Here is a 27,832-nt window from a genome sequence, read left to right as displayed (position 1 = left end):
TTAAGGAAGCTTAATCTGTATGTACCCAATAACATATCTTCAAAAATATAAAGCAAAAGTTGATAGATTAAAAGGATAATTATACAAATCCAGTCACAGCAAGAAACTTTGAAGAAGTATATGCAAACAGCTATAAATGTGTCTATGAAAAATATGGCTTAGTATTTGAAAGACTTTTTCTTTGTAATAAGAGGTTTACCCATATTTATTGGAAATATGTTTAATTGGGAGTATCATTTTACCTAGTCTTTAAATTAAATTTACAAGATAGCTATCTTCTCACCAGATGATCTAAGTCTTGAATTTTTTTTCCTAATAGTAAAGTTCCACTTAACTTCAAGTATTAATTAATCACTGGACTTTTGCTACTGCTGGAAACAATAACGTGGTGATTAAAGTAGCCGTAATCCCCATTTGTAAATAGTGTTCAGTGAGTTTCCAAACTGACTTTTAATTACTGTTTGCATACGGTTTAGATTTTGCTGGCAGAGGTTAACCTTTCTTCCTTTTTTAAACAGGGGTTCTGAAGGAAAATTAAATGACTGTCAGATAAGATTCACAAATGAAATCTTCAAGATCGAGAAACCTGGAGCCCATCCTCTTTCATTGGCAGATGGAAAGTTTTTAAGTATGGATTTTTCTTACGGGTTGAGACTGCATATATTGTTCATGTTGCCATTTTAACTGGCCAGGGAATAATTTTTGAGGATGTATAAAACTGTAGACCATACAAATTTATTTTCAACACAACTGTTTTGATACAAGATCTATTTTGGTTTAATGGATTTTTCTCAAATGATAAAATTTGTTTTCAAAAAGTATCTTCTCATCTTGGCATTTTATTGCCATTTTCTTGCTGTTTCCTTTATTATAGAGTTAGTCCAGATTAAAAACCCACTTTGGTAATAGCCTTATCTCTTCCTTGTATATATTTTATCTAGTATCATACTGCTAGTTAGTAACAGAGGTAGGACTAGATCCTAAATCTTTTCATTGATGGTTCAGTGCTATCTTTCCAAATACGTTACAGTGTCTCATCTCTGTTAATTTCTGGGGGTTTTTTTTGTGTGTGTGTGTGTGTGTGGAGAACAATTCATTGACTTTATACCCTATGTGAGTGTCTGGTATATTCTGGGGAAAGAAATATCCAAGATTAAAGAGTCTTGCATAAACTCTTCTTACCACAGTTGTGCAAGATTAGAACAAGACAAGACCCTTAACAGATCAATAAATAGACTTCCATGTTACTGGTCTAAGTCATACTCACTTTTTGAGGCTGCAATGCTAATACATCTAGACTTGAATTAAGAACCTTAAGGCAGACTATGTATTGCTATTTGTATGGTTATATTCTAGGAATAAAGGCAACTTGATAGTAAACTTACTTGATGTGACTTACTTGCTCTCAGTAAAACACAGAAAAACAAGATTGACTGGGTTTTTCTTGTGTTTTCTCTTTCAGTATATCTGCATATATATGTTGTTCTCTGCCTAATGCTAATTAGGTTATAGCTACAACTTTGGTCTTCTGTGTAAAGAAACCATTTCAGAGCCACAGCCAGATTGCCATTGATCAGATCACTCTCCAAACCCAAAATCTAAATATACCTTTGGCATTTTAGGCATTTTTATTACTTCGTTGTTGTCACAGCTACCTTGGTGGAAGTGAAACAAAAGTGTAACCTTCCATTCATTAGCAAGAATAGGCAGTATGATTCAGTCAGAAAATTAGTCCTGAAATCAGTGGCCTTTTTCTTTCCCCCTCTTTTATTTGTCAAGTACTCTTCTCCATTTCTCTTATTGAACAGTCAGCTCTGATATGGTAAATTGCTCACAAATTTATTGTGTGCTTTTGTAAGAAATTCAGAGTATAGAACTTTATAAATTATAGAACTACCAAGAGGTAATCACTGTAACAACACCTGTCATTCTAGACATCTTTCTGTATTTATATAATTCATCTTTGTGTATTTATACAATTAATTTTGTGTAAAAAAATTTATTCTGCAATTTCCTTTTTGAATTTAATATATTTTACAGTTCTTATAAATTTACCTCATTTTTCATAAAATCTATCCAACTGTTACTCTTGACATTTAAATTTAATTTTGGTATTAGTGAGCATTACTATAAGACTTTTGTGTATATATGTATAATTTATAATTTCAAGTAAACATTTTGGTTAAAGGTGCTTGGATTTAGATAGGGGAGGCTGATGGAGGGCAATAAGTGGAACTTGTTAGTTGCCAGAGTTCTGAACCAATTCACAAGTAAGATTTAAAACTCACCTGTTGGATACTGTTACTAATAAAGAGAATGTTGGGGCATAGCAAAACCAAAATGGGTTTGCTAGCTCCTAACAGCTGTACCCCTCCTCGTTCAGTCCACCCAAGGAAAGGTTTGGATCTGCAGAATAGGTGGTACCTAACTGTTTCATTTATTAAGTAGTTAGAGCTAAACAACTGTGTTCAAGTGTTTTACTTGAAATTTGAATATATCTTATGGTGCCTGGTGAGTTCACTGCATTGCCCCTAGGCATCTTGATGCACATTTGATGAACTTTAAAGTCCTACACTGGATTATTCCTTATGGTTCTTTTCTCTTGGTTTAAAAAGCTGCATGCTATTCTCATGGGTTTTTCTTTATAAGATTCATAGACATAAAAATGATTTTAAGACTGGGCTTGCTATAATTTTGTTCTTAACAGGGAAAAATGACCCTGAATGTGACTTTTGTGGTGGAGACCCAGATAAGAAATGCCGTTCTTGCTCCTGTCATATATGTGGTGGAAAACAGGAACCCAACATGCAAGTTCTATGTGATGAATGTAACATGGCCTATCACATTTACTGCCTGAATCCTCCTTTGGATAAAGTCCCTGAAGAAGAATACTGGTAGGATTATCAGGGGATTTTTGTTGTTACTGTGTTGAGAATTGAATGTGAAATATGTATTTGAAACACCAAAAGTAGATTTCTAAAGATACGTAGTGTATATATATTTTTGTTAGGTAAGAGATAGATTTATTGAGATACACATTCCATAGGCAGATGATGGTCCATCTCAGAAGGCAAGTGTGGCCTACATAGTGTATGTTAAAGTGCTTAAAATTGTGTAACTAATGGTTATTTGGCATTGATACCTTTATTCAGCTATCACAACAGCTTCTGAACCAGTCTCTCGCTCCATGTTTTAATCCCTCCAGTCCCTTCTCCAGTATGAGTCTCTGTTCTTTCAAAAATGCAAATTTGATAGTTACTCCTTTGCTTCAGAGGCTTTATGTTACTGTACAGGGCCCTGCACGATGTGTTTTTAGCTGATTTCTCCCACTGTATCTTTTACCACTTTTTTATTTTCCTAAATACTCTATACCCTAGTCAGATTAAATATCTTTCAGCTTCTTAAATAAGTCATGTTCTTGGTCTTCTCTGGGTTTACACTTGACCCATTTTTCTTCTTGGAAACATTTTCCTCTTTGCTTAACTTCAACATGATACTCAGCCTTCAGGTTTTCACTTAAATATGACTTCAACTGGGAAGCCTTTGTGGATGGTTGCCTCTACCCCTCAGTTATTTTAGATGTGCCTATTAAATGTTGTATAATGAGACTTAATAGTTAAGTGCTTCATACATGCAGACACTAATAAAGTGCTTTATATGGATTACTGTACTTAATCCTGTGAGGGTGATGAGTAGAACCAGGCACCAAGGTCAAATATACTTGCCAAAATCTACACTTCTACTGAGTAGTGTTAGCTACAAAAAGAAAGGATTAGAAAAGAGACTGGCGGGGGGCGGGGAATGTTCCCAGTCAAAGTTATAATAAAGTTCTTAATGTCATGTTAGGAAGTTTTTTCTTTTTAGATTGTAGTTCATGTTGCTAGTATGGAAGATTGTTAGAGGAATGACAGACTGTACTCAGAAATACTAATATCATCATTACATAGCTGATATTATTGTGAAGAATAGATTGTTCTCCATTCCTCTGGTCTCTCCTCACCTGTTGGGAAGGTTGCTGGTGTATTACAACAGAGGCTGTAGGGGTGGAGGAAGAAGAAAAAGGATATTACTTCTTTTAACCCTCTGCCACTGCCTTGCACAGTCACACCCTGAATTTTACCATCACCAGTAACTATGTTTCCTCTGAAGTCTCATGTGCTTCTTCCTTTTTGTTTCTGTGGACCACATGTTACTGCTTCACTAAAATGTGAACCTTCCTACTCTAACAGTTTGACATCCTTTTGTGTTTTCAGGAACTTCACTCTTGCAGTTAATTCCTCTCCCAAATTGCCATTACTGGGTTATTCTCATGAGTATCGTAGAATCTCTTGTTTTCACCACACATGCACACATACACTCTTTCCTAGATCCCGTTTCTCCTACCAGCTGCCCACACTCCCTTGCTGCTCAGAGCTGTCTCCACTGATTATTTCCATTTGCTCTCCTCCTGTCCATACCCCAGCACTCCAATCTGACCTTTCCTCTCACTGATCCACTGTATCTGCTTATATTAGGCTTACACATTTTGTTGCCAAACGCAAGGGTCACTTCTGAGTCCTCTCCTTACTGTCCTGCTTACCTGCTAACTCTGTTTTTGTAGGTTGGATGATATCATCTAATCTCATTTTCCTCCAACTTCACTGGCCTTTCCTTCTCAGTCTCTTGTTGGGTTTCTCTCATCTACCACATTTCAGAGTTTCCCAAAGCACTACCCATTTGTTTCTCTTCATACTTGCTCCCTAGGTGACCTTATGCAATCATGAGACTTTAAGTACCAAGCAGATGGCTTGGAATTTATATTTTCAGATCCAGTCTCCTCTGAGCTTTATATTCCTTATACTCAACTGCTTGCTTGACAAGTATCCCAAAATTAGGGAGTCCAAATGGAGATCTTGATTTCCACGAACGGTTGTGCCCTAAAATCTCACTCTTCACCCAATCTTCAGTAGGTAATACCATCGTCTCATCCACTCATTGAGGGCCAAAAAGCTAAACTTCATTTTGATTCTCTCTTCTCCCTTTCACATCCAATAACATATGAGCAAATCTTACAGTTCTCCATAATCATTCATTACTCTCACCGCCCAGTTCAAACTGCCATCTCTACCCTGAGCTGTGTGGTAAATGCCTAACTAGTCTCCTCGCTTTCACACTGTCTACCAGCTATCCTTCTTGCCATAGAAGCAGAATGTTCGAAGTCCTGAATCAGGTTACTCTCCTGTTTAAAACCCCCTAATGTCTTCCTGTTGCATTTAGGATAAAATCTCGGCCCTTGCCCTGCCTACTTTTTTGTTCTTCAGAACATACCATTCCTTATTATGCCTAAGGACCTTTACACCGAATGTCTCTTTGTCTGGAATGCCTTACCTGGCTTCTTGATAGGACTGGCTCCTCTGATCTCAGCTGGATTACACCTCAGAAGCTTTAACTATTCTATCTAAAGACATATAACTTTTTTTTTTTTTTAAGAACTTTTATTGAGATACAGTTAACATACAATAAATTGCATATATTTAGAGTACTATTTGGTATCCCAATCTCCCAATTCATTTCCCCCCAGTCCTCCCCGCTTCCCCCATTTGGTGTCCATATGTTTGTTCTCTGCATCTGTCTCTATTTCTGCCTTGCAAACCATTGATTTGTACCATTTTTCTATATTCCACATATATGTGTTAATATACGATATTTGTTTTTCTCTTTCTGACTCACTTCACTCTGTATGACAGTCTCTAGGTCCATCCATGTCTCTACAGATGTCCCAATTTCATTCCTTTTTACAGCTGAGTAATATTTCACTGTATATATCTACCACATCTTTTTTATCTATTCATCTGTTGATGGACATTTAGGTTGCTTCCATGTCCTGGCTATTGTAAATAGTGCTGCAGTGAACATTGGAGTGCATGTGTCTTTCTGAATTATGGTGTTCTCTGGGTATATGCCCAGCAGTGGGATTGCTGGGTCATATGGTAATTCTTTTGTTAGTTTTGCAAGGAACCTCCATACTGTTCTCCATAATGGCTGTATCAGTTTACATTCCCACCAACAGTACAAGAGAGTTCCCTTTTCTCCACACCCTCGCCAGCATTTACTGTTTGTAGATTTTCTGATGATGCCCATTCTAACCAGTGTGAGGTGATACCTCATTGTAGTTTTGATTTGCATTTCTCTAATAATCACTGATGTTGAGCAGCTTTTCATGTGCCTCTTGGCTATCTGTATGTCGTCTTTGGAGAAATGCCTGTTTAGGTCTTCTGCCCATTTTTTGATTGGGTTGTTTGTTTTTTGATATTGAGCTGGATGAACTGTTTATTTATTTTGGAGATTAATCCTTTGTTGATTCATTTGCAAATATTTTCTCCCATTCTGAGGGTTAAAGACACATGACATTTCTAATCACTGTTACCACCCACATAACCCTGGTGTATTTCCTTTATAGCATTTACCACTTTCTGAAATTGTTTCATTATATATACTAGCTTTCCTTAACTGTTTACAAATATTTTGATCACAAATGTTTATCCCTACTCAGCGCCAAAATAGTGCCTGGCTTCTTAACAAACCTGATGAAAGAGCTGGATCCAGGGATGATTATAATTAGAAGACTGCCTTAGATTACTCTGTAGAGTATTTCTACATATCAAGGTCCTTCACTTTACCTGGAATGCCTTAACCTTAAATCTTCTTTTCTACTTCTCCAAATCATGTTGTCTAGATGTTTAACCTCTGAACTCATTTCCTCATCAGAGATAATACCTGCTTTCACCATAAGATCTTTGATAAAATTATAGTTATAAGGTTAGGACATCAGGTAAAATATACTTTTTCTTACAACAAATTTTTGGAATCTTTCCTGATTTCCAAATTCGTAGGAATTTTACTTGAAAGTATTGATTGCCTTATCACACAGAATTTTACCTTGAATTTGTTTCTGTATCTCACTGGCCAACTAATTTTCTCAGGGACAGCATTGTTTGTCTTTCCTATAGTAGTAAACAAAATGTCTCATAATTAGGCAGTCAAAATTAACTAGTGGGTATAGGTGTCATCTTCTTTACTCCATAGGCCACATGGCATAGATCATTATAAAATGGAAAGTATAGAAAAAGAAATCTAAGATTAATGGGGGAGTGGCCAGTTGATCTTTGGATATACTCAAAGTTTCCATTTCTTGGTGACTCAAAAATAGCCACGTCTCATTCTGTAGACATACTTATGCTTCGCTTTTTAGAAATAATATAAGGTAGCTTATAATGATGTACAAGTTACAGTAGAATGACCAGTTACAAATAGGGTAAAGGACAAAGAAGTGTAGAGAATTAAAAGTGAGCTAGAGAAAAGGCTAATATGAACAAACATCCTTGAGTCCAGTATACTTGTTATAATAAGCCATACATCTTTGAACCTGAGAATTCTAATAACCAGTTTGGATGGGGAGAGTGGCATGGTTCATTGTTCAGTCTAGAATCCTCTATTCTTACCACTTTTGTTTTATGATAAAAACTTCAATAATTTCTACTCTGAGAATTAGTGATAAGATCACAGTTTATGGTGCCATTTGAATTGGACAGCACTTGTTTGGCTTTTGCACTGAGTTTGAGAATTTGATAATAAATTATTTTAAGTTCTCTAAAAGAATGACAAGGGGTTTTTTGGCGAACTTAATCATGTAAATATTTTGAAAAGCTTAATACTGAAATGCTAACTGAAACTCTGTAATATACACCAAGTATTACATCTTAAAACTTGTTCTAACTCAGAAAGGCCATTATTCTGTTATTGGTTTTATATTATATCAAAATTCCTTTTTTTTTTTTTTTTTTTAAGGTATTGTCCTTCCTGTAAAACTGATTCTAGTGAAGTTGTGAAGGCTGGTGAAAGACTCAAGATGAGTAAAAAGAAAGCAAAGATGCCATCAGCTAGTACTGAAAGCCGAAGAGACTGGGGCAGGGTAAAGAAGGAAGTCTCTTTTTCTTCCTAGTTATAGTGTTTATAACAATAATGCAAATTAGTGTTTCAATGCCAATAGTAATAATGGTATAAATGATAAGAATCTGAAATGTTAACTATATGATTAATCATAAATTGCTAAATATTAATCATAAATTGGGGTTTTATCCACACTTTATGGGAATTAAGGGCTTTCTTTAAGATTTAACATAAATGATTTCTCAAACAGCTTGTTCGGTACCTTGCAGGGAATGGCCTGTGTTGGTCGCACTAGAGAATGTACTATTGTTCCTTCTAATCATTATGGACCTATTCCTGGAATTCCTGTTGGATCAACTTGGAGATTTAGAGTTCAGGTATGTTTTAAATTGGCTTAGTTGAAAGAGTAAAATTGGGTATAGCTCAAATTGTAGCAGTGTTAGTGTCGATCTATTCTTAGTAGACTAACCTGGGTAGTATCACATGGCATTCAGTTGTTAGAATGAAAGATTTCCTGTAGGATGGGTAGACTTTTGCTCATAGCTTAGCAGACAGAGGAGCATACATCATGGAATTAGGCTTCATCTACGCCTTTGAATCACTTTGTTTTACTATTCTGTTATAGTTATGGTAGTTAAAGTTATTACTAAGCATTCTGAAGAATTTTTCTTGCCAAGAATTTAGTATTTGAAATAGATCTTTAAGTTGTGCACTAAGTTGTCATTTAATGTCATTGATCTGCAAGGAAGATCACTTAGGGTGTTTTCTTTGGGGATTATTCTTCTGAATGAATGTTAAGATATTGGTCAGAGGAAATGTCAGATAATCCAAGGATTAAATTACTTCTCTTCTCTTAAAGAAGACTCTTGTATTTTTCTGATTTCTTTTTTAGAAAGATAATTTTTTCATTATGGAAATTTTAATGTTGAAAAAAGATCTTACAGGTCAAGAGCAGTTTCCATTTAGACAGGATTAGAATAGTCCTGGTGCTTAGACCATTGATAAAATTTTAAGATTAAAATAATGTGATACATATACATAGTATGGAAAGTTAAATACTAGTGTATGATTTATATTTTAAAAACCTACCCTCTTCACCATTTTCTGTTTCTAAGAGACAATCACTTTAAAGTTACTTTTTCTGAATTTACCTCCTTATTTCTAAACATGTTTATATGGCTTTTGTCTTTATATTTTGGTTTTATTAACCTCTTTATATGGAAGACAAGAATTTAGTTTAACACGCTCTGTCCTCTCATCATTGTAATGTTTGTATCATAATTTTGAATAAATCAGTTTTCAAAGCTTATATTGTGACTGGATCTATAAATGCAGTAAAAATACTATAAGTACAGGCATACCTCATTGCATTGTGCTTTGCTTTATTGCACTTCACAGATACTGTGTTTTTTGTTTTTTGTTTTGTTTTGTTTTTTACAAATTGAAGCTTTTTGGCAACCCTGTGTCAAGCAAGTCTATCGGCGCCATTTTTCCGACAGCATTATTTTTTAATTAAGGTGTGTACATTTTTTAGACATAATGCTATCATACACTTAAGACTACAATATAGTGTAAATATGACTTTCATATGTACTGGGAAACCAGAAAATTTGTGTGACTCGCTTTATTGCGATATTCACTTTATTGCAGTGGTCCGGAACCAAACCTGAAATATCTCCAAGATATGACTGTACAATAATAAATAAGATTTATTTTTTATACTATGTATGATTTATAATATATATGAAATAAAATTATAATAAAATACACTTAATGTATTTTTAATTGCCTTGTTCTTTGCTCCTTTTTTTCATATGCCTGTCCTTCATTCGCAAATTCTAAAAGCCCCATTAATGTGGACTATTAAGACTTTGAGGCCATCGGCTTGAGCAACCAGGAGGATAGATTTGCAGTTTAGGAAGTAGGGAAGATTTAGCACAGATTTATTATCGGGGTTGGTGAAGTTGAGAATCAAATGATCCTATCTTCTAAAGTACCTGATGTTTCCAAGGCGTAAGTCCAGGTTCTCTTGCTCTTAACAGCTTCTCATTGACTTCTAACGTGCCTCTTTACTTAGCCCGCTATACAGGTTTGGATTTCAGCTTACTTTACTCTGCTAAGAATAGTTGTGTGATAAATAAATGAATTAGAATACTTCTCTTAAGGAGTTTGAAGTACACAAAGAAGTGACATTTAAGTTTAAGTGATCCAGAATTGAAGATATATGGGGGAAAGTAGTAGGCCATTGAAATAGAGGAATGGCATGAATAAACTAAAAATGGGTAGTATGTTTGGGTATCATTGAGTAGTTGGGCTCAGATGTATAGGCTCCATAAAGGAGAAGCTGGAAATAAGGCTGGGAAAGTAGATAGGAGCCTAGTGAAGAAGAGGGTAATGTGTAATCCTTAACTTGGGCTTGATATACTATTAAGACTGTTTAATACATGTTAAGCAGTTGAAAATTAAAAGCAGATTTGTTCTTAGTAGGATCATTCTGTTTGTGACAGGTAGAATGAGTTTGAAGGAACAAAACTGGAGGCAGTGACAAAGCGTATGTTTTAAGTATTCATAACTCAAACTAGGACTACATCAGTGAAAGTAGAAAAAGATGAATTTGAGAGATTTAGGTGATCAAATCAGTAATATTTGCAACCAGATGGGTGTGAAGAATACAGAAGAATGAGGCTGAAATGACTCTTGCCTTTCTGACTTGGCTAGGGAACAGTGCCATAATGGAAGATGAGAAATGAGAGGAAAAAAAGAGATCTAGAGCATTGATAGTAAATTATTCTTTACCTGAATTGAGCTGGAATTACCAACAGACATAGGAGAATGATTATTTTATAGTTATTTTGAAACTCAGAATTCTAAGCCTGAACAGTTTTGAGTCATCAGTTCAGTACCTGAGAGGTGTGTAGTTGAGGAGAAATAGTCTGTGAGCAAAGTGTAGAACTCTGGGTGACATTCAGTTCTTAGTTGAAGCTTTTAGGATACAATAACATATGTGAAGCCATTTTGTAAATGGAACATAACGAACTGTTCAAAGGTATTTTGAGTCTCTCTTGATGTTATAGGTGAGCGAAGCGGGTGTCCACAGGCCCCATGTTGGTGGAATTCATGGTCGAAGTAACGATGGCGCTTACTCTCTTGTCCTGGCTGGTGGATTTGCTGATGAAGTAGTAAGTCACGATACAGCTTTGTTCTTTAGAATCTGTCTTGACCAGTCAGTAAAATACAGAAGCTTTGTCCAGGATAAATCCCACCTCTTTTAGCATCATTTTTATGTTGAAGTGGTCGGTTCTATACCAGTTAAAAAGTAAGTCAATTGGCAGTCTTTGATCTTTGTGTATACTGATTATTGCAAAGAAAATAGTCACATTTTCTTTAGAGCTCATTTTTAATTATTTGGGGATACTTGTAGATTGACATGTAACCTTAGAAATAATACAGAGATGTCTTTGCCCTCTACTCAATTTCAGCCAGTGGTAACATCTTGCAAAACTAGTTGAGTATCACAACCAGGATACTGACATGGATACATTCAGGACAGTGAACATTTCCCTTACCACAGGGATCCCTCCTGCTGCCCTTTTTCAGCCACCGTACTATATCTGCTCCCCCAACCCCCCTTAACCCCAGACAACCACTAATCTGTTCTCCATTTCTATAATTTTGTCACTTCAAAAATTTTTGTAAATGGAATCACAGTGTATAACCTTTGAGATTGGCTTTTTTTCACTCAGCATAATCCTCAAATAGTGGCATGTGTCAATAGTTCATTCTTGTTTATCGCTGATTAGTGTTCCATGGATGTAGGTATACTGCAGTGTAACCTTTCACCCATTGAAGAACATCTTGATTATTTCCAGCAAATAATGCTGCAATAAAAATTGTGTACAGGTTTTTTTTATAAATATGAGTCTTCGTTTCTTTGGGACAAATGTCCAAAAGTATAATTGCTGGGTTATATGGTAGTTGCATGATTAGTTCTTTGAGAAACTGCTCCCCCCCCCCCCCCGCCCCCAGTAAAAAAAAAGATAGGAGGGAAAAGAAACTGCCACAGTGTTTTCCAGAGTGACTGTACCACTTCTCATTCTTATCAGCAGTGTATGAGTGATTCAGTTTCTCTGCATCCTCACCAGCATTCAGTGTTGTTGCTTTCTTTTAGCCATTCTGATAGGTATGTAGTTATAGCTCATTGTAGTTTTAATAGACATTTCCTGAATGGCTAATAGTGTTGGACATGATTTATTTATATGCTGTGCGTATATCCTCTTGGGTGGTATAGCTGTTCAGATCTTTTGCCCATTTTCTAATTGGATTGTGGTCTTTGTTTGTTTTTACTGTTTATTGGATATGTAGTTTGCAGGTGTTTTTCCCAGTCTGTTTCATTTGCATGCTTTCATGGTGATGAAATTCAAGTATAGATGAGTTAATGACAAAGAATTTAACTATTTTTATGTGATTATTTGCTGCTTGAAGAATAATCAGAAATGTTTTTGTTCTTATGTTTCAAACACTGTTGAACTTAGGTTGTCCCTGTTATGCTCTCTAGTAGTTCCCACTACCTTTTCCTTTATAGCACTACTGCAGTTATAACTTTAAAAGTCGACAAGGTTATAAATATGAGCATTGTGAAGTCAATCCAGATACCATTTGGAAGACCATATCTGATCAATTTTAAGAAGTATTCTGGATAGTTTTAGATGTACTAATTTATTAGAATTCCTTCAAATGGCATATACACTGAAGATTAAATTCCTTAATGCCTTATTCTTTAAAATATAGACCTCAGTTTTGGGTCAACAAAGTGAATTGAATGAAGATTTGGGGACATATAAAAACTTAAAATCATGAGATTTTAGTTATGACTTTTAATCAATGGAAACACTAGATGCAAAATAATTGACCTTTATTACAAGCAAGAATTAAGTAGAGAAAACTTCATTATCTTAAGTTCATTCTGAAGTAAAAATAATCTTGCATTGAAGAAGAACCACTATTGAGATAGTAATAGTAGAATTAATTTACATACTGACAGTTACTTTTCTCGGTTTAAGTATGAATGGGGCAGAAACTTAATAGCAGTATAAATTTGTAGCTACTAGGGACTTCCCTGGTGACGCAGTGGTTAAGAATCCCCTTGCTAATGCAGGGAACACAGGTTCAAGCCCTGGTCCAAGAAGATCCCCCATGCCACGGAGCAACTAAACCATTGTGCCACAACTATTGAGCCCACGTGCCATACTTACTGAAGCCCACGCTCCTAGAGCCCGTGTGCCACAACAATGAGAAGCCTGTGCACCACAATGGAGAGTAGCCCCTGTTCTCCGCAACTACGGAAAGCCCGTGCACAGCAACGGAGACCCAATGCAGCCAATAAATTAATTAATTTAAAAAAATTTTGTAGCTACTATAAAAACATTCATGGAGCTAGTTTTTAACATCGTCTTTTGGCATGTTTTTTTCACATTTAGTAGACGCTCTACAATTTTTATTTTCCAATTTCTTTTCTAACTTTCTTCTTAATGATAGGCAATTGTTTTACCCAAATATAATTTGAGTAAACCCAGAGACTGTAAAATATGGGGAATTTACAATGCTGTTAGGATTTGAAATTTGAAATTTAGTGGAAAACTCGGATATGGTATAGATTGCTGTTGGGAAATCAGTTTTGGAGTATTTATTAAAATGGTGCCATATAAAGAACCTACAAACTAATATTTAAGTTATTTTAATAACATTGAATTAAACTAAACAATATTCCCTACCCATAGACCTTATTTTGTAACATTCTATAGATTATTTGTATAGTATAAGAATAGCTATGTTTGGAGGTGTTGGAAACCATAGCTTTAAAATGAAATCTTTAGATCAAGAGATACAGCTTGAAGGTATATTACACACAAGATTGCATTTGAGTTTTGCCTGATTTTGGTAGATAACTTGAGAGAACATGTCAACTTATAACATCCTAACCAAAAGTTCTGACTCTGAAACAAGAATTGGTGAATTATACCTGGGTTTAGATGTTTTAAATGCCAAATATGTTTTCCTGCAGGACCGAGGTGATGAATTCACATACACTGGGAGTGGTGGTAAAAATCTTGCTGGTAATAAAAGAATTGGTGCACCATCGGCTGATCAAACATTAACAAACATGAACAGGTACTCTTTATTGTTAGTTTGTAAAGGCTATTTAGAATTTGGGATTTGTATAAAAAAGTTGGATTATAAGACTATAATTTATAACTTACACTGTAGAGGAGAATCTTACATTATGAGTTAATATAGCTAAAATACAAATCCTATTACCTGATTAGTATATAGTTACTTACAAGCTTCCTAACTTATTTCTTAGTATCTTTCTTTTTTAAATGACATAATTCCCAGTCTTAATACATGTACTTTGCATTTGGAAACATGTTGAAACCTTTGAAGGAAAGCAATGTATATGATTTTAGTGAAATTGAGGACAAGGTGGCTTATCTACTACCACATAGGTCAAAGTTATGTTCTACTAAACACAGATTTATCTTTTAAAGTGACAAACTTCTTTTTAGAGGAAACTAATGTGAAATAGGGTTATGTTTGGGAGCCACAATTATGTGCATAAGTGAAACATCAGAACTTAATCAGAACTATACAAGGTGCTTTTACGATTTATAAGTGTTAAAAACGAGAGTATTTAGTTACAAAAGAGCCACCTTGTGCTGACTTTATTCTATAGAAGTATTCATGATATTCCAGCTTCCATGGGAATAGAAAATTTAGTAACTTCAAAATGTTTTATTTCATGAATACATGCTAACACCAATAATTAAGTAACCCAAACCATCAGATAGCAATAACCACATTATAACTTGTCACACTGATAATTTTGTGATCATAAGGTTGAAATTTTTTGTATCCTGTTATTAAGGGTAGTTTGTGGAATATTGAGTAAAAGTGAGTATTTTTTGCTTTCCTGAGTCTAAATCACTCAGTTTTAAGTAGTGTGTCCTTAATTTCTGATTACTGTATGAAGTAAAGAATATACTTTATGATTTCAAGACTTTGTTGCATACCAAGTTACATAGAATCTGTTTTTATGTCTTCCTTCTATATTATTTCTGACAGTAGGATTATTTTATTGAACCAGCAGAGGAGACAGGTCAGATTTGCTGGTGAAAACATTGCTGAGGTAGGAGTCCAGTCCCTACGCAGTCTTTTTCTAACGAGAAAGCAATTCTTTAGGAGGAATGATCTTAAAAGGAATTAGAAATATTTTGATGTGTATTGTGAATAAAAATGTATCTTGAATTTCAAAAGGGCTTTTTCACATTGTCAAATCTGAAAATTGTATTTTCCCTTTAATAAGATTATTTGGCTTGAATGAAACTTCCTTTGTAACTACCTGCGTTTGTAATGTACGTGATAGATTCTTGTCAAGCTTTTGAAGAATCTAATAAGTATACCCTGTTTATCATTTTATAATCTCAGAAAATAATTGACAAGTAGTAAAAATGTTTATATTAATAAGGAAGGTAGTAAAAATGAAATAGTAACTCAAAACAATTTAGGATTGACTTATCACAGAGACTCTAACATTCCTTCAGTTAATTTATACATTAAGCTCTGAGTACACCTTGTGATTATAAAGACCTCTTAGGCAAAGGTACCTATGTGTTTTATAAATTTGAAAGCTGAGGTGAAAGGCCCTTAGCTCTGACCGATAGTATACTCTTTCCTGACATGTATATATGGTCTAATTCCTTTTTTGTTTCTCTACTAAGAGGTTGTTTGATACCTGCTTCTTGCTTTTGAGAAGTTTGTTGCTATTTCTTCTCAGCTCTTCCACTTTATGAAGCTGAAGAGGGCAGCAGGTAACCTAGCCATCCTTTATCAGGGCAGTTAGAGGCAACTGATTGAGCTGTGGGTAGAGTAATGGAAAAGCCTTGTTGTTTTGCCTAGTTTCATCCTCTTGGACTCTTTACACAAACTTGAACAGACTGCATACTTATGTGAAACCAGGAGTGAGTTAATAATACCAGTTAGTGGTGGTGGTCATTATGACAGAGGGTACCTGTGAACACCAAAGCATTCCACTCATTAACATGAAGATAGTACATATCTCTGTCTTAGTTCTTTAAGAGGATGAAGTAGATGTATCTCAATAGGTATTCCATAAATAATACCAGCCCTAAAATTGATGGCTACATTTGCTTCTACCTCAGAGTTTTAATGCATCTCCTGTTTGAGATAAAAAAGATAACTTGGTGAGCTTTAACCCTTTGACCACAACTATTAAAAAAATTTTTTTGAACGAAACAGTTAGGTTCATTTACTTTAGGATAGAGAGATTATAGTAGATTAGCCGTTTAGTCTTAAGGTGTCTTTTTTTCTTTTTCTTTTTTCTTTTTTTTTGAGCTTGCATAAAAAGAAGTATACTCTGAAAAAGCATTTTGTATGATATCTGATTTTACCAGATTTGAGGGGAGGGTATCTTTTGTTTAACCTTAAATGTTCTTAGTGGATTCCTTTCACTTAAGTTAGGATATAGGTGTCTTAGAGGGAAAATACTAACTTTAAATAGATTCTAGTTTGTCTTTGGGGGGCAGGACTAAGTTTCCCCAAGGAAGGTCTTCTAACATCTTAATAACCTTACTGATTAATTCCTACTAGGTGAGTACACATACTAAGGAAGCTTCAGCTAGATCAAGTGCTGCTTCCAGCCCAGTGTTCCTCCTTGTCATGTGTCGTCAGTAAAATGCAGTGATCTTGAGCAGCCAAAAATCTTTACTGTCATGATTTAGCACAGGTTTGAATGCTTCAGTTTGATTTAAACTAAAGTTTTTACTGGAAGTCTTTAAAGGATATTCTCATTTTAAACTTGTTCTTATTATCTTCTAAACTTTAAGGAATCTCTGTTGTCTGGAATGTGGAAAGTAGACCTAGAAAGGTCATTTGTACCTTGCTGACAAATTTATTTTTCTGGATTTCTTTCTACATTATTCCAGCAAATTCCCTTATCAAAAATAACTACTACAAAAGTCACTTGCTTTAGTTTTCCAACCTTCTCCCTTCCCTCAACAGACGTTATTTAAAGAAAATTCCATGTATTTCTAGTTGTTTTCTATTATACGTGGCACAGATGTTATTACTTTCAGAAGAACCCTACAGGCTATCTGAGAACCAATCCCCTGGCTTGGGGGTGACATCAGAAAACTGATTTGTCTTCTCTGCTGGTGGGGGAAAGCATAATCCTATTATCTGGAATAATATGGAAAGAATCATAGAATCTTAACCATCAGGTAAGGCATAATTCACCTTTTAATTGAGCTAATGATGCGATTATATACTTGGAGAAAGATTACTTGGTATAAAGACTTTGTTTTATTTTTTAGGGCATTGGCCCTAAACTGTGATGCTCCATTGGATGATAAAATTGGAGCAGAATCTCGGAATTGGAGAGCTGGTAAGCCAGTCAGAGTGATACGCAGTTTTAAAGGGAGGAAGATCAGCAAATATGCTCCTGAAGAAGGCAACAGATATGATGGCATTTATAAGGTGCTCTATCTGGCATGACATCTTTAGTCATTCTTCCTGGGCTTTCAAGACAGGGTTGCCACAGGGAACTGCTCTACTGTGGGTGGGCTGAAGGAAACAAAGAACATCGTAGTTGATCTTTCTACTTTTTCTGGAAATACAACATGCACAAAACGAGCTCTTAATTTGACACTTGTCTTTTAAGGCTTATCTGAAGTCCCTAAAGGCAGAGTTATATTTTGGGTTAAGTTTTTTTTACAAGTATATATTCTCTTACTATAAAACTGTCCAAATAACTTGGCATTTGTAGATGTTGATTCTTACATCTTCCAGAATGATTCTAATTGTAATCAGTTTTTCAAAGAGCACATTATAATTTTAAAAAGAGGTTACGTTCTTTGTTTTAAAAACGAAGGCATCTACTGCCACCATTTTTATCTACTACTATGCAAAATTCTATCAATTAATGAGCATAATCTTGCTACTACTTCAAATTTATAGCAATCTGTACTTATGGGAATTATCATAATTAGGAAATAAGGCCAAAACAATATTTTAGTGCATATTTTGTTACTTACCATTACAGCAAAGCAAGTATCTTTCAAAGTTGCATTTAGTTCTACCAAGTTTACTTAAAACACTAATATGACATTATGAATAAGTCTAAACTTTACATCTCAAACTAGTACTGAAATATTATGATTTAGGTGGTGAAATACTGGCCAGAGATTTCATCAAGCCATGGATTCTTGGTTTGGCGCTATCTTTTAAGGAGAGATGATGTCGAACCTGCTCCTTGGACCTCAGAAGGAATAGAACGGTCAAGGAGACTATGTCTGCGTTTACAGGTTAGATTACATTTGTCTAGGCTACTTGTATGTTCATAGAAACGTACGCCTCTGTACTATCTGTGTGCCTTAACACTGGATATAACCCTCAGCAGTTGATCAGTGGACTGTAAGGGGTGAGGAATGAGATCATGCAAGTATACAGAAGGAAAAGAAGTAAAAAGGTAGCATTCTAGGTGTTAAACTGCCCTAAGACCAAGAATTGTGCTTGGGGAAAGCTGGGCTTGACCATGAGTGGTAAAATACAACCGACCCTTGAACACCACAGGTTTGAACTACATGGGTCCACTTACACGGATTGTTTTCAGTAGCAAATATTGTAGTACATATCTACAAGTTGTTTGAAATCCACAGATGCGGAGGGCCAGCTATAAGCTACACAAGGATTTTCAACTTGCAGAGGATCGGCCCCGCCCTAACCCCCTGCGTTGTTCAAGGGTCAACTGTATTTCCAATTCAATCTGGACTTGAAGTATGAGGGGAAGGGATACCTAAAATATAGGTATAGGAGGCCTTGAGAAGGGAAGTTTATCCTAGAGGGCACAGGGGGTATGTCTCTGGTAGGGGAAGGGGGGAGGTGGCTTATAAGAGTGGTCTGCTTTCTACCCTTCTCACTTTTCCTCACCCCTTTTCTCTCTTCCCCCTCAAAGCTGCTTCCTTGTCCTGTCACCACCTTTAGTGCTTTGCCTTTTTTTTTTCCCTTTGCCCATGCTCAGCTGTTAACCCATATAAGACTTTGTTGGTTTTGTGTGCATAATGGATGGTATGGCTGCATTCCCCCTCCACTGCCTATACACCCTAGACTTTGTCCCTGACACTGACTTCAGAGCATGGTTTGAGTTCATCCTCCCTCATTCCCCATCGCTGTGCTTCTCGTAAAGACTACCAGCTTTGTCATTTCCCCTGGCTCTGCCCACACTGCATGTGTAGGGGCTGAACTATGGGCAAGTGTCTGACCACCCAGGCAGGTGAGTGTGTCTCTTCTAGTGCAAGTCTGTTTCTGTTTTTGTTTTCTTTTTAAACTCATAGAATTGTTTAAATGGGACCCATCAGCTGCTAAAATAGCTGCCAAAATAATTCTTTTTATAACTAAATATTTTTAAAACCTATTGTTAAATCCATTTTCAAAAGATTTTTTTTTCAGGTGTAGTATTTAGCAGAGCAGTGTTCTAGATAGGTTAACTTTGAAACAGTTGAGCAGAAAGAAGCATGTAAGCCAGTCAGCTATGATGAGTTAATATCATTGATGAGGCCTGTAACATATTGAGCTTTAAATATGAGTGTTTTCACAAAGCATGTCCAAAACAAAAAAGAAAAGAAGCATAGCCAGTGAAACATAAGGGTAATAGGGTAGAATTTCTTCCTCAAAGTCTAACCTTTTAGTTGATAAAGACGTCAGTAATTTAGTGGCTTTGGGTCTTCTAAAAGCTCTCCCGCCCCACCCCATCCCTGCCTCTTAATTTTGGGAGATAGAAATTTGGCCCTTAATAAGGTTTTTTGGGGTTTTTTTAAGATTGGCTTCACAATGTAGTGTAACCCCAACCAAATGAGTATCATGTATTGTGCTCTTTGGTTGATCTTCACTTACCTTTATGTCTAATTCTGCTTTCCTTTCTTTTTCAAACTTTTCAAGCCCCCTAGTCACAACTCCTAAGCAGTTCTTTCCTCTTTTCAATCTGAGACTAAGACCATCACATTATAAAATGGAATATCTTAACAGTCAAAACTACATGGTTTTACACTGAATTTGGGATTTTTAATAGTCATCTGTGCTTTGAATTCTGTTTCTTTAAATGTCTGTGTTCTTTATATAAATCTTTTCAATTTAGGGAAAGTATAGATTTCTTCCCATTAGCCTTTTTAAATTTGTGGCCAGGATCTAGAACCCCTCTTCTCTGTGAAGCTTCAATCTACATTGTACTTTTTTCCCTCATCAGTATCCAGTAGGTTACCCTTCAGATAAGGAAGGGAAGAAGACTAAAGGACAGTCAAAGAAGGCCAGTGGAGCCTCAAAAAGGCCATCTACAGATGGTAGGTAATGATTGCAGGATGAAATCCAAATAACATTGTTTCTAATAAAGAGAAATATTAAGCGAGTAAGTTGAAAAATCATAAGAAATTAAAAGAAAAATGAAGGGTGGTTTTGGGGGGGGGGGGGGGCGGGTTCGACTTTTTTGTACATCTTAATAGTGTCAGTGCCTAAGCAGAAAAGTATCCTAAACTGTGGGAAAGTTAGATGCTGCTTTATACTGGTTATTTTCATGCTAAACATTTGGTGCCAGTTAACTCTTCCATTTCATAGTTCTGCTTAGAACCACTTGTAGTCTGCTGATGTATTTTTAAATAAATCTAGATGATTGTCCAAGTGCCTCCAAAGTACTCAAAGCATCAGATTCAGCAGAAGCAGTTGAGGCTTTCCAACTAACGCCTCAACAACAACATCTCATCAGAGAAGATCATCAAAACCAGAAGCTATGGGATGAAGTTCTTGCATCTCTCGTGGAAGGACCAGTATGTAAAGATTTTTTTTAATAAGTTTCTATTATTAACAAATGATTAAAAATGATTTCCTTATGAATTATTTTCACAAGTCAGTTAAAACTTGATCCTTTTATTCAATCTTCTCACCCAGTACTGCCACCTTTCGGAAATGAGGCAGCACTTAAATGCTTTTAAATTGATTTTTAGGCCTCTTAGGTGTTGGTTTTTGACCTCTCTGTGCTTGAACTTAATAATTTATGATGAGGTATTATTCATGGGAAAAATTTTCAGTTGTGAACATACTCAATTTAACCTAAAACTCATCATTGTTATAGTTCAGAGTTACCTGATAGAATTAGTCTTAAGTCAGCATAATTTTCACCGCCCATGTTCAACCTAGGAGTAAAATAAACCAGCATTTACTTATTTCATATGTTTTGGAGTTTTTTTCCATTTTTTTGGTAATCATAAAATTTTAATGTGAAAAGGAATTTCAAGGTTAACTGATATCTGGGTTTTGTGTTAAGCTGTGTTTTGCAATGAAGCTTTCTTATCAAATCCTGAAAAGTAGGTGTTTCAAAAATAAATTGTCTATTCATTCTTTGCTCACTGCTTTTATTGTCTAATTTTACTTACAAATTTGATTTTTTTATTTTCTTAGATATTTTTCCCTTGTCATGCGTAATATAGTTACTCTTCTGTTTTCTTTCCTTCAAAGTATGTGATATGCAGCTATTGTGGGTGAGCTCTAGTATCCTCTCTTGAAATTCCATTTTGTCATCTTTTAGTAATTTCTTCCCCTGTTTTCTTCATTTCTCTGAGTTCATTGGCCAGAACTTCTTGTGTGTCTGAAATGGGGTTAATGCATATCTATATGCGCCTTTTATGTGGATTTAGAGGGAATTCTCATAGTCTTTGCATTGCTTTTTGTTTGAGAAATAGTCATTATTATGGAAACATCTCACCAATACAATTTTTAGATTTAGAAATGAAGGAGGTTTATCAAATATCCTTTGGACTGATATTGGATGGTTTTGTTGTTGTTGTTTCATCTATAAATGTGATATTTGGGGTTTTCCTTGGGTAGAATGAGACTTTCATGTTTGGAGCACAGAGAGGAAAGTGAGTTAACTCTGTGGAAAGTTGCTTTCTAGCTGAGACCCAGGCATATGAGTAGTCTGACTCTGGTATATCAGACTCATTTTCACTTAGAGCAAGTAAGAAACAGCAAACAGTTGTTGATTATGGTCTAATTATTTTCTGGTTGGAGAGGATACAGCCGGTTAATGATAACTCAGGTGAGTTCCAGCTATGAGTGGGCAGAAGACAAAATAGCAGATACAGGTGAAGGATAATACCACCTGAGTGCACACTGAAGTTCTCTTTTGCATGTCTGTTGTCTGGATTGGACATGTGATTTAGCCTTCAATCTAAGGCTTTTAATATATCAATTTTAAAAATTGGTATGTGCAAATCAAGTATACTTCAACCTCTTCTTTCAATATACTTTTATGTGAAAGTCACCAATTGACAGTTCTCAAACAAAAACAATAAAAATCCTGCCCCCTGGTGACAGGATCTTACATACCTAGATGCTGTGACTGTGACCTTGCTGTTACTCTGGACGTTCATGTACTATTGCCCTGGGTAGGTTTCATGCCCTTTCTTTTCAAATAAACCAGGAACATATTAGTAAGCCAGAAAAATCGGGTTTTAGCCAGGGGAGTGACTTTTAGATAAACGCGTATATTACATATGTATGTTTATATCCAAACACCTTCCCAAGTCCCTACATGATCTGGCATCCCTACCTACCTCTGCATTCTCCTCTTGCTACTCTCTCAGGCCCAAACTGCTTCAGCCACAGTGACATCTGTGCTATTTAAACACACTCAGCCTGTTCCCAGGCCTCTACACATACAGTATCTCTCTGACTAGAATTCTCCTCTCCATATCTTCATGTGGCTCATTCCTTCATATCCTGTCATTCTCTGCAAAGTACTACACTCCTCAGAGAGGCCTTCCCTGGATATCCCTTCTAAAATAGACCCTCCTTACTCTGTTGCTTTAATTTGCTTTGTTTCCTGAAATACTACTATCTGAATTTTCAAAAATCTGCTCTCCTAAAGGAATATAAAGTTCCAAGAGAGCAGAGATTTGGCCTTTTTATTACTGCTATGTAGATGAGTGCCTAGCACATTATAGAAACTCAAAATGTTGGTATTACATATGCTCATATTACAAGCACCATGGAGGTACTGGGGAAATATCAGTCATTAACAAAGTAGTTTGTCAGAGAGAGGGTAGATGGTATTAAAGTTTTTTGCACATCTCCCCCTAACTGGTATATTTCTTCTAGTGTGTTGGATAATACTTCATTGATAATTCATTTGACCTTTATAATCTATGCTTATAAATGTTAGTATCAAGACATAACTATGAAATGGAATCTTTGAATTTTTTTTTACTTGAAATTCCTGTAGATTCCTTTTCTATTAACATAACGAACAAACATAAAATACACTCTCCTACTACTAAAAAGTAACTGAGTGGAGGATCATCCTGGTGACTGTTCAAAAAACAACTTTTCCTTCTAGGTTATACAAACAGTTTGGATAAAAAGAAACCCAGTAATGGCTTTTGAAGATTATAGAATACTCATTTGATCGTTTGCTTTAGAAAGCTCAACCTGTTGTAATTAAGTCCCAATTTGAGTAGACATTAGCACCAGGAAAATATGGGATTTTTGGATTGGGGCAAAATATCACAGAAAATTATTCTAGGAAAATAAATACATTGATTCTTTAGGATCTTAGATACTAGAGTATTATTGCCAAGTGCTTTTTTATCTTTTTTAGCATAAAAAATAAGTATTAAAGTTTTGTAAGAGAAAGATTGAGTAGGTATATTAGAATATATACATAGATATATTAGAATACCATGGAGCTTTTTCAAAGCAGATCTGTGTGTAGTGACCTTGAGACAAGCTGTTCATGGTTTTTTTAAGTGAAAAATAGTAATCTCTGGAATATGAGGTTTACTTTTTAAAGCCATATATCTTGACTTTGCAACCTTCGCAACTCAGTCCTTAGATTTAAAAACTAATGTGTCTATCCTGTGGGTGGGATTTCTGCAGTTTCCTATTACATGTTTGCTTGTAGTTACAATCGCTACTTGATTTTTTTCTTAATAGAAAACATACTAAATGTGATTGATACTTTTTTACCCAGTTATTTGGAATTCTACTAATATATTTTGAAATACTAACCTTTTTTCTTCCCCTTGGATACCATTCTAGAATTTTCTGAAAAAATTGGAACAATCTTTTATGTGTGTCTGCTGCCAGGAGCTAGTTTACCAGCCTGTGACAACAGATTGCCTCCACAATGTCTGTAAAGTAAGTAGAATTCCTTTCTCATTTTCCCTTGTTAGTCCAGAAGGCATACTAACCTCCAAACCTGTTTTTAGCACGTGAAGGAGCATTTTTTTTTTTCATGAAGCAGAATGGATAAGGAACCTTGCTGGTTAGGAAGCATGTAATTTACATCAATGCATGTTTTAATTCTATAGCAGTCTAAATCTATACAGTCTCAACACTCTATCATGTTTGAATTTAAGGAGGGGTTGAAATAGAGAAGAAAGTAAGGTGTTGTCACTGTTTTCTGTTACAGCTTACTTATGTTTCATATATTATAGTGCAAACTGAAATAATTTCGTGTACTTAAGGGAATCTAGAACAAATTCTGTCTGGCAGCGTGCCCAGAGGAGTTGAATATTGTCTTATCAACTGGTGTAAAAGGAATTTGAATTTCAGTCCAACCAAGGTTGGAATCTTGTTCTACTGCTTGGTGGTTATGTGCCCTGACCTAACTTCTGAACTTCAGTTTCTTTTGTAAAATGGAAACAGACCTTCTGCATAGGTATTTGTATCTGACCTTGAGTCAGTTAAGTAGAGCTAAATACATTTTTGGAAAGCACATTATACATCAAGTGACTTCATAAAACAGGTACATAATTTAGTTTTAAGCAGGGGCTTCTTGAGGTGTGTTTTGTTTTTTGTTTTTTAGTGCTCTATCAGAAAAGATCAGGGTTAAAATCCAACCTAGGTGAGGCTAGTGGGAACCATGCAGAATTGTAACACTCATGTTTACTGGATGAGGAAGCTAGTGTATACAAAAGTTGTCATTTACCTGCAGTCTCACAGTATGTGTTAGAGGTGGAACTAAAGCCATGTCTGTAGGGTTAATTTTCATAGTGCAGATTCAGGCCTTGACAGTTGTTCATCTTTTATGTTTCTCTTGTTGCCAAACAGTGAGTTTTTAGTTCTATTTAAAAGCCTAAGTTGTTGAGTACTTTTCTATATGCTTTACGCTCAGATGAAATTAGGTGTGTTTTTTTTTATTGTTTCATTTATTTTTTGGTTTTGCCTTAGGATTGCTTACAGCGCTCCTTTAAGGCTCAAGTGTTCTCCTGCCCTGCTTGCCGGCATGATCTTGGCCAGAATTACATCATGATTCCCAATGAGGTTCTGCAGACTCTACTTGACCTTTTCTTCCCTGGCTACAGCAAAGGACGATGATTTGTCTACTTCTACTGTGTTGCTCCCCGTGGCTTTTTGGACAATAAAGAATCTAAAATTGTTGGGGGTGGGGGGTGGGGTGGAAGCAATGGTGGACCATATCTTTCACGTTCTGAAGCAGCTAATCCTCTTTCCTACGTAGCCATCATCTTGTGTGTGTAGTAAGAGGCCCATTTCTCAACTGTCTTTTAAATATCAAAAGGTAGTTCTTGTCAGTTAACAACTAGTTTTAATGAGTAAAAAGTCAAAGCCTCAGCTCTAGTTGATATCCAAGTTATGATTTATTTTGCAACTACCTCAGGACAGAAAAGATTTATGGGGATTTTTTAAATCATTGAATAATTAGTTAAATGAAATTTTAGCTACACACTGCCTCCCAAATATTAGTTGTGCCTGGTTCATGTAATTTGATTCTCAGAAAAGGAAGTGACACTTGAGATTGTTGGAATGAACGCAGCTCCTGTAGTGTGCATAATACATTTTTAATGTCTTCTTCCATTACAGTGTGTGTTTTGCAAGGACAGGTTCATTTTTTTAGCCAATTTTGTGATCTCCATTGTGCTTTTTTCTGGTGTTTTATGCAAGTTGACTACTAATGAAAACAATATGAATGCATCGTTGCTGCATTAGTGTAATGTGGTGTGGTTTTGCACTTAAAAGAGGTATTCAGATGATCTAGTTGTAAATGTTCATGAAAAGCCTCTTCTGTACTAGTCAAACTGCTTTTAGTGAGTCTCACCAGTGGTTTTACATCTGCAGAGCATTGAGGACTGGGCTGACTTTTTGAGAGGATTGAAATTGCTTCATATTGTGACCCTAAATTTTATATTCACTATTCCCTAAAGTATACCTTAATAAATATTTTATGACCAGAAAAATAGCTCATCTTGCTTCATTTTTTTACATTTGTCTGGCTTATATCTGTAAGTATTTTTAAGAATCAGTCATTTCCAGAGTATTTCATTGTGTTTTACTGAAGCAGACATTTTGCACAATTTTTTACTTTTGAGTTTTGGTATTGAGAACTAGGATGAAATCTTAAGCACTAAGGGGGACAAATTTCACCCTGGGTTTCATCTTTTTTTTTTTTTTTAACTAAATGGGGAAAAAATTTCAAATTAAGAACCTAGTGACTATTCTATCTGTAACAACTCAGTCTTATGTTCAATTTAAGCAGTCAGTGCTACTTATTTCACAAATATGAGAATATCCTAAAACAGTTCTAGTTTCTGAAACTAAATTTTCATAAAAGTTTTAATATTATTGAATCAGTTTTCCTACCCCTGATTCAGAGCCATAAATATAGCCAATATTTGTTGAATGCTTTGCATTTGTTCATTTTCATGTGTATTCATTTAATCCTACTGACAATCCTATTGGGCAGGACTTCTTATCCCCTTCCCATGGATGAATATCAAAGGCACAGAAAGGTTAAGAAACTGGCCAAAGTTCACAGGGCAAGGAAGTGGCAGAGCTGTGCTATAAACGGGCCATCCGCGTGCAGACCTGGCAGTCTACTTCTGGGCTACATAGGCTCTCACGTTTGAATATAAGCCAAACCAGTTTCAGCGCTTTTCCTGCATTCAGTTAACCTCAAAATCAGGTTCTGGGAAACACAGCATGATGATTGGAGCTACTGTCACTTAGGGCTTGTTTTAAACACTGGAATTATTTTTAATTTTGAAGAATCAAATTAGATTGAAAATGAATCATTAAATTACATCATCTAGTATTTTATTCCCTCTGGCATTGGCCGTATCGATGCATAAAGGGTGGGGAATACCTTCCAGATTCAGCTACTTGTTCTACCGCTTTCTAGGAGAATAAGGGATTTCCCACACTTATGCTATATGTTGTTTTAACTTTGCTACAAAATGATAGACTATGGGGAAAAAAGCGGATTATAGCTTAACATGTTCAGAAGTGTCAAGAATGTCCCAAAGCTAAGCAATTTTATGTTGCTCTTAAACTTTTTTTAAAGACTTCAAGTTTTTTACATAAATATTTCAGTTTGTATCTAGATGATACTTTTAGAAAGCATAACCACAATATTGCTACATTTTTAACAGTAACTATATCATCAAATCTAGTAAATATTGGTTCAGATTTCCATTGTCTCAAATGTCATACATGGATATTTGTTTGTTTGAATCAGAATCCAAATAAGGACTTTACATTGTTACTAACTGCTATCTTGTAAGTATCTAATCTGTGTATATCCCCTTAATCTTTTCTTTTTTCCTTCGCCTTTTACAGTTTGCATTTTGAAATGTTCTGGAGTCTTTCAAACAGAATAGATCTTGCCAATTATAACCATGTGGTGTAATTTAACCTATTTCTCTTTATTTTCTATAAATTGGTAGTTAGAATTCAAGAGTGACAAGTTTCAGACTTGAACTGGGTGAGGCTGGGGGTAGGTGGCAAGACTTCATAGTAGTGTGGTTGTCCTTCAGGAAGGTGGTACATA

General features: G+C 35.5%; 1 protein-coding gene across 2 annotated transcripts in view; it reads left to right on the top strand.

Moving 5' to 3' along the window:
* Positions 1-26,233, top strand: part of UHRF2 (ubiquitin like with PHD and ring finger domains 2) — a 73,788-nt gene extending 47,555 nt beyond the window's left edge. Inside the window, exons 5-16 of one of the 2 annotated variants that reach the window (XM_057720481.1) lie at positions 519-628; positions 2,708-2,894; positions 7,828-7,951; positions 8,199-8,306; positions 11,004-11,108; positions 13,991-14,097; positions 17,316-17,478; positions 18,165-18,305; positions 20,243-20,336; positions 20,659-20,816; positions 24,085-24,183; positions 25,219-26,233. In XM_057720481.1, coding sequence (XP_057576464.1) covers positions 519-628; positions 2,708-2,894; positions 7,828-7,951; positions 8,199-8,306; positions 11,004-11,108; positions 13,991-14,097; positions 17,316-17,478; positions 18,165-18,305; positions 20,243-20,336; positions 20,659-20,816; positions 24,085-24,183; positions 25,219-25,365 — 1,543 coding nt within the window. In that variant the 3' untranslated portion in view covers positions 25,366-26,233. Of the gene's footprint in view, positions 1-518; positions 629-2,707; positions 2,895-7,827; positions 7,952-8,198; positions 8,307-11,003; positions 11,109-13,990; positions 14,098-17,315; positions 17,479-18,164; positions 18,306-20,242; positions 20,337-20,658; positions 20,817-24,084; positions 24,184-25,218 lie in introns of those variants that run through there. The other variant, XR_009051216.1, reaches the window with a different exon arrangement.
* Positions 26,234-27,832: the final 1,599 nt, after the last annotated feature.

The sequence above is a fragment of the Hippopotamus amphibius genome, chromosome 2 (genome assembly GCF_030028045.1).
Source record: "Hippopotamus amphibius kiboko isolate mHipAmp2 chromosome 2, mHipAmp2.hap2, whole genome shotgun sequence".
Lineage (NCBI taxonomy): Eukaryota > Metazoa > Chordata > Mammalia > Artiodactyla > Hippopotamidae > Hippopotamus > Hippopotamus amphibius.
Note: the sequence above shows the minus strand (reverse complement) of the source record. Positions and strands in the feature narration are given on the sequence as shown.